General features: G+C 48.4%; 1 protein-coding gene across 1 annotated transcript; it reads left to right on the forward strand.

Annotated features, from left to right (window-relative positions):
* The first annotated feature begins 171 nt into the window (after window positions 1-171).
* DMRTC2 (DMRT-like family C2) lies at window positions 172-5076 on the forward strand. The gene is made up of 9 exons (XM_008590771.1): window positions 172-210; window positions 937-1164; window positions 1253-1410; window positions 1689-1765; window positions 2031-2214; window positions 2372-2498; window positions 3241-3301; window positions 3458-3632; window positions 4561-5076. Exons 1-9 carry the CDS (start codon window positions 203-205, stop codon window positions 4671-4673), a joined length of 1131 nt encoding a protein of 376 aa, XP_008588993.1. The 5' UTR covers window positions 172-202; the 3' UTR covers window positions 4674-5076.
* The last annotated feature ends 2521 nt before the right edge of the window (window positions 5077-7597 follow it).

Genomic DNA, 7597 nt, shown 5'->3' on the forward strand with positions numbered 1-7597 from the left:
TGGGACGGCTGCTGGAAAGAGTGCACGCGAGTACTGGCGACATGAGGAGGAGGGGGCGGTGGGATGGGCGATGTGGGAGATTAATTGTTGGAAGTGGGCACAGGAGCATGAAAGCCTGGGCGCCGTGTGGGTGCAAGAGAGAAATATGGCCTATATCACGGCCTGGCACATGGCGAGGGCTCAGTAAACATTTCTCCAATGAATGAAGGGGTGAGTGAAAATAACTATGGAAAGTAGGGTAGAGAGTTCATGAGAATAATAACTACTGGGGGTGCAAGAGAGGGTTCTGATAAAAAGGTGCAAGAACAAGGTCAGACTGAAGGCGCGCCGGGGGGAATGGAATTACAGGGCCTACATGAGACTAAGAATTAAAGGGGAGCATAAAAATATTTGTAGAAATTGGGAAAATGTACAACAGGATGATCATTGTGGAAGAGGATGCAGAGGATTCCAGGAAAAACTGTTGGATGGAACAGGGTGCTTCTGGAAAGGAGGTGTAGGAATTGATGAAGGGCAGGAAAAATATTTGTAGAAATTGGGAAAATGTACAACAGGATGATCATTGTGGAAGAGGATGCAGAGTATTCCAGGAAAAACTGTTGGATGGAACAGGGTGCTTCTGGAAAGGAGGTGTAGGAATTGATGAAGGGCAGGAGTATGCCTGAAACTGGGATTTATGCATGGGAAAGTGTGCTGGTGAGCAAAAGAGAGTAATGTTTGGGTTGAAAGAACACATGAGAAAGGAAAGAGGAAAGGGGTTTCTTAGGAAGGAGGATACCTAAGAAAAATCAAGGGGTGAGGAAGGGAGAAGCCAGCGGGAAAGCTGGGTCCCAGAGGTGGGCAGGATGGAGAACCACAAGCATGGCCGCCCAGAGGCAGGAGGGTTGGTTAGGGCAGGGTCCACAAGGCTGTCCTGACCTCCACTCCTGCCTCTAGATCCATGGAACCCAGTGAAATGCCTGCTGACCACCACTGCTCCTCAGACTCTGCCCTAGGGAGTGAGCCCAGAGCTCCCCAAGGCATGGAGCTCATCCCCAGAAGAGCTGTCAGTCGCTCTCCAACCTGTGCCCGCTGCCGCAACCATGGCGTCACTGCCCACCTTAAGGGCCACAAGCGCCTCTGCCTCTTTCAGGCTTGCGAGTGTCACAAATGTGTCCTCATCCTGTGAGTATGAGGTCCAGAGAGGAGATGAATATGAGCCTCCTCTAAAGGGTGGCTGACTTGTGATTCGCAACCCCTTGCCCCGTTTTAGGGAGCGCAGAAGAGTCATGGCTGCCCAGGTGGCCTTGCGGAGGCAGCAGGAGGCACAGCTAAAGAGGCACCTGGCTCAGGGACTGATGAAAAGAGGAGCAGCCCCTCTCAAAGCTGCTAACCATGTCAAGAAGGGAGCCACTCGATCAGGGGTCCCCTGTGAGTGTCTCTGGCCAGGAATGGGACAGGGATTTGGGTGTAGAAAGTATGAGTAGGGAATTAATCCTGCCACTGAATTAGTGTGTGACCTTGGGCAAGGTGTTTCGACTCTCTGGGCCTCAGCCTCATCAACTATAAAATGTGACCAACTGTTGGGAGGATGCAGAAAGATCTGCGAGTAGAAAATAGCCAGGAAGAAATAAGAACATAGTTTGCAGTTGGGGTAGGATAGGGATCAGGAGAAAGGGCTCACTAGAGCTCTCTCTGGTTCCTCACAGCTGGAAAGGAGAACATAGCACCCCTGCCTCAGACACCCCATGGGGCAGCCCCACTGGCACTGACATCCCCTGGGAAGGTAAGGAGTGCCTGAGCCCTGAGGGAGTGACTCCCACCCTAGGTCCTGCCCCTTCCTCTGTGCCTTCCACAGCTGCATTCTAGCCCCAGCTCTGACTTGCTATGTTATCTTGCACAAATCACTCCTCTTCTGTGGGCAAAATGAGAGGGTGGGACTTTAAGGCCCTCTCAGATCTAAAGTTTTGGAGTCCTACTCCCATCCCAGAACATGCCACTCCTTCTCCAGCCTTGTACTTAACTCCAACCTGTGCCCTCTGCCATTGCAGGACAACTCCCATGGGCCTCTACTGCTCAGCCGTCCCTCAGAAGCCTTGCCTTTGCCCTGGACTCCAGTGCCTCGGGGCTCGTGGGCCCCTGGATACTGGCTGCCTCCAGGTCTCTCCATGCCACCCCCAGTGGTGTGCCGCTTTCTACGCCAAGAACCTGCTGTCCCTCTGCATCCCTTCCCTGGTAAGATGATAATTCAACATTCATTCAGTAGATAATTTGAGTGCCAATTTGCTGCTGTATCAGTAAGAGAAAGGGAAGAAGACACAGGTGGGGAGAGAGAGGACAGAAGCCATGTCCTCTGACCCCAATACACTCTGCATTCTCTTGTCCTTATTAGGCTTTGACCCTGGCACCTCCCTCCGGCTGCCCACTCATGGGCCCCTGCCAACTTGCCCAGGATCTCGCCCAGTATTGATGGCTCCTCTTTCTGGAGATCCCCAAGGGCCCCCTAACCTGCCCTGCACGTGAGTAGGGAGAGAAGGATATGTATTTATCATTAGCCTACCCCTGTGCTGGACACCATAGTGGATGATAAAAAAGAAAAGATCTCAGACTAATAGGTGAGGCAGAACTCTCCTAACTCTGCCATTTCCTAGCTGTGAACCTTTGGACAAGTATTTGTACCTCTCTGAGCCCGTTTTCCTATTAGTAAATGGGAGACACTATTACCTCACTGGTTGTCGTTAAGAATTAGCAATAATGTATGGACTACACCTAGCACAGGCCCTCGCCTTGAACAAACAGTGGTTATTAAATCCACTTAAAGAGATAAGATGGGGTAGAATTGCCTGCTGAAATTGCCACCATCAAGGGCCCATGATGGTGAGAGCTTTACAGGCACAGAAGAGAGGCCAAAGGCCATTAGAAAAAGCTTCCTAAAGGTGGGCCAAACTCTTCTTCAAGTTACATGGGGGTTGGGGAACTGGGAAACCAGACTCATTAGGGCAGGGACAGTAATCCCAGTACCTCTAGGTGTTTTGTCAATTTTTAAAAATCCTCACAGTAGCCCTGGGAGGGAAGAGGTGGCAGGAATTTTCATTTTACAGAAAACAAAGCAGGCCAAGACAGGGTACAGGACGTGCTCAAGCCCACAAAGACTAATGCTCCAGTAGGCTCTTGAAACCCAGATCAGAATATCTGCCCCCTTTCCATGTGTACATGTCTGTTCATGTGTTTAATCCCTGGCATCTTCTTTCCTGTTTCTAGATGCTCAACTCTGATACTCCAGTCCTGTAGCACCACAGACCCTCTTCTGCTACAGCCACAGGTCCTGGAAAAGAAATAGGATCCAGGACCCTGGGAGGAGGTTGAGCCTGGGGAAGGAAGGAGCAAGGGACTGCGAAAGAACCAAGGCCTGAGGGAACACTTGGAGGGTGAGCAGAAGTAGGGGTTCCCAATCTGCTTCTCTCCTTTTCCTTTGCAGGCCCCTGGAGACTCTTGCCTGGCCTGGACATCTGCCCCCTCAGAGTGGCAGCTGCAGCGGGAGGCAGCCGAGGCCCTTGTGGGGCTGAAAGATTCATCCCAGGCTCCCCGCCTGACCCCTTCCATCCCCCCCAACCCTGCCTGGATCTCCCTGCTCCATCCCTGTGGCCCTCCAGGTAACCTGCTCCCTAGAAGGAGAGGATGGGATAGGAATGGTGGGGAAAATGAAGGTCACTGGTGTAAGCAAGGACTAACCAAGGAGATGGGGGACAGGGGAGTGGTGTCAGCAAATTGAATGTCCTCAAGACCCAGGACCCGAGGCTCCTCAGTCTGGACCCTAGGGTTGCAGTTGAGGGTTGTTCAGTGGATGTTTTACCAGTTTTGTGCTGAACAGCAAATGGCCAGTACCTTGATGTCAAGGAAAGTGAAGCCCTTAAAGTGGCAGGGACTTGCCCAAGGGCATATAGCGAGACAACCTCAGGGCCTGGTCTCCTGACTACAGCCCAATTATCTCTCTGGACCCAAGCTGCCTGCTGAAGTCTGGAGAGGGGCTGAAGAGGTAACAAGGGTCTAGCCTGGGAGGAGGTCTGATAGCTGCCTTCCAGGAGCTTCCTTTCTAGTTGGGGGACCCAGATGCCTTCAAAAGGCTCAGTGACAACCCTGGAGAAGACTAGAGAAAACTTGGGGAGGGAGAAACAACTAGGGGGAGAGAGAAGGATGGGAATTCTCCTATCCAAATGGTGAACTGGGCAAACTGGCCTAGAGGAACTGCTGGAACAGAAAGAGATGAGGCTAGAGAGGCTTTTAATCACAGAGATCTGGCATGCCAGGCTTAGAAATCTAGAACAGCAACTGTGTGTGAAAGGCCAGGAAAGGTTTCTGAACTAGGCGGGGACATATTCAGAGACCCTGAGGACACGTATGGTGGCTTTGATGGAGGGATTGGAGGAGGCAAGACTGAAGGTAGAATATCAGCAGGAGGAGGTCTGCCCAATAAACCAGGAGAACAAGGATGAGACCTGGATTGGATGGGGTAAAAAGAGGGGGTTGTTGGGAGGGGAAATGGATGTGATCTGGTCCTGTCCCCTTCCTTCCTGCCTATAGCTCCTGCTGGAGGAAGAGGATTCCAGCCTGTTGGCCCCTCTCTCCGACCCAGCCCAGCCCCCTCCATTGCTCTGCCTATTGGGCATCTGGGATCCATCTCCCTCTTGAGCTAGGAGCCCAGAGGTGGAGGCTGCCATGCTGGAGCAGGGACACAATAGCCCGCAGGCACTGAATATTTAGTATTTTTCTTATGGATTTATGCATGGGGTTTAATGTAGTACAAGCTTCAGGCTCTTTTTTTTTAAGCTTTCAGGTGCTTCATTAGCTTTTAGTTCCTTTTGTAGTGTGGGCATTTCCTTGGCCAAAAGTGGGTATTCTTGTTCCCCTCCTTGGGTCCTGGGACCTTTATAAATCCCCAGGAAAGAGAAAGCTGCGCAGTTTAAGCTGACCAGTATCTAAATACTTTTTTGCATGCGTTCTTGTTCCAGGGTATTTGACACACAATTCTGTATATACCTATGCATTCATGTCTGTCACCATGCATGTGAAAACAGGAGAGTATATTCATTTTGTGTCTAAGTCTATGTCAGTAAACAGGAAATAAACCTTTGTTGTTTTAAGCCACTGGTATTTGGGCATTGTTTGTTACCACAGCCTAACCTAGTCTATCTTGACTGACAGAAAGGACTTATTCAATTCATTTCTCAAAGTGAAAATCAGTTATTCAATAACTACCACAAATAAACACAAACTTGGATTTCTTATTATGGCCAGATAAGAAAGAGTTATAGAGGGAGATAGTAGAGGGATTCACTGATTCCATAATTGTGTGCTCTGTACCAGGCATAGACAGTTTCCAGCTGTCCAGAGAGAGGGCCACAAACTGAAATGCCTACCAAGCCAAGCAGATCTTGTAAATGAATGAATAAGGCCAGGTACATCCTGGCAAACGGAGAACACATGTCTTACCTATGGTGGGTAGCCTCCTTTTGGCCCTAGTGGGTCACTGCCAGGCAGGTTTGTGGGCTTGCTGTTGCCACATCTTCTGATTTTTCAAGAGAAACTGGAAAATTAGAATTCTATGTAAAACATCTTCATTTTCAATTCCTGGCTCCGTTTTCTTCTTAAAACTAATGTGGGCTAAATAAAACATATCCTCAGGCCAGCTTTGGGCAATGGAATGCCAATTTGATGCTAATCTAACATGACTTTTTTCAGATGGGGAAACTGAGGCCAATCAGGACAGGAAGAATCAAGTTCGTCTTTATCAAGGGTTTTTTCTGAACTAGGGAGATTCATGTGTCTAAGTTTTGAAGGATCCATAAAAGGTTAAGAGACAATTGTTACCATTTATTGAGTGCCCACTATATTTGTTCACATATATCCCCACAACAGCCTTGAAAGCTATGCATGATTGTTCCCATTTTACAAATAAAGGAACAAGCTTAAAGAGGTAAAATGACTTTCCCAAGTGTTTTAGGGAAATTTTCTAGATAAAAATTGGCAGAGGGGTTTCTTCTCCTTGCCAGGCCCCAAATCAATTAATAGGTAATTTTTATAAAGCATAGAGTGGAAGATTTGACTCTGAGAGACAGACATGAGTCAGAAGCATTTTTCAAAAAAGTCTTTTAGTTTTCTACACAAGCTATCTTTAAATAATAAGATCTTACCTACATTTGCTTCTTAGTCCTCTGCTGTTGAGTTCATCTTGAACTGTTTCAAACATATGAAGATATGAAGACCTGGAGACCCTCATCCCCATTCCCACCCTTAGAAGGGACAGACAATGCTCAAGGGACATGCCTGATCATCAGTTGTTTTTCCTGATGTTACCTACACCTTTCTTTTTACTCAAGATGATTGATGATGATAGCATCAAATTACAACTTGTTCTTTCTTGTCTGGGGCCTTGAAAAGGTGGGCTTCTACTCCCTAACAGATTACGGAGTAATAAACCTGCAACACTTCTCAGGAGTATTGCAAGATATCAAAAAACTAAAATCTGCTACACACCTTCCTTTACTCCCTAGTTATAACTTAGACATGATTGCCCCTTAATAGACCTGCCTAAGCTTTCCTGTGCCAAGCTCTCCCAGGGATGGACAGCCAAGCCCACACAGTCACAAAGGAGGGAAGCATTGCAACATGCAACATGGATAAAACCCTTCTACTCAGGGCTGACCAAGGGTCCCCAGTATATCAAGGTTACACAGCTGGAAAGAGTAAAAAAAAAACTATAATTTGGAGTTAAAGGATGTTATGAGAAAGAATAAAGAAAGTGACAGAGCTTGGAGGAAGAGGCGGAGAGCATGCCCCTCTTTACCAGCCCTTCTCATTTCTCTGCAGCCCATCTTTCCTTCAGTGCCAGACCTGGCAAGGTTTTTCACACCACTGGCTAGTCCATCTTTGTCTTTCAAATTGCTAGGGCCTCCCCACTAGCACCTGAGAGAGAGAGCAGAGCTTCTACGGAGGTCAGCCTTGAAAAAAAGGGCAGATTTAAGAATAACTCATGCTCCTGTGTTGCTGCCTCTTTGAGTACAGCATCTGCAGTTGTGGGGAGCCAATAGGCTCCTGGCCTCTGACCAGTCCTCAGAGATTTTGGCCAATGGACTGTGATCACTGTTTCCTATACCACTCCATTTCCCACTTCCCATTGTGGGGTAGGGAAAGGTGTTGCCCTGGTCCAGTAGAGTACTGAGTAAATATCCCCCTTCCAAGCTTCCTTCATGTACCCTCCTGACACTCTGCAGAAATAACCAATGAGGTTCTTAATATGAAACACCATTCTTGCTCCTCTCTCTCCTCACAAGACTTCTCCCCGCAGCCACCCAGCTTTTATTTCAAGAGCTCATTTCACATTCTGCCCTTTGGGAATCCATCCTCCCTTCACTTCGGTCCACTCCTGACCACACTTCTAGTCCAAAGGAGAACTGGCATCATACCACCTATCCCCATCCAGTCTACAATCAGACTCTCATAGCCTGGTCCATGTAGGCCTCATTCTGCCTCCCTGTCCCATTGTTTGGCTGGCTCTGCAGCCCCTGACACATGTTCACATAGATGCACTTCTATAATCCATGCCCTGCATAGACTCTCA

Source organism: Galeopterus variegatus, unplaced genomic scaffold (genome assembly GCF_000696425.1).
Source record: "Galeopterus variegatus unplaced genomic scaffold, G_variegatus-3.0.2 Scaffold6355, whole genome shotgun sequence".
Lineage (NCBI taxonomy): Eukaryota > Metazoa > Chordata > Mammalia > Dermoptera > Cynocephalidae > Galeopterus > Galeopterus variegatus.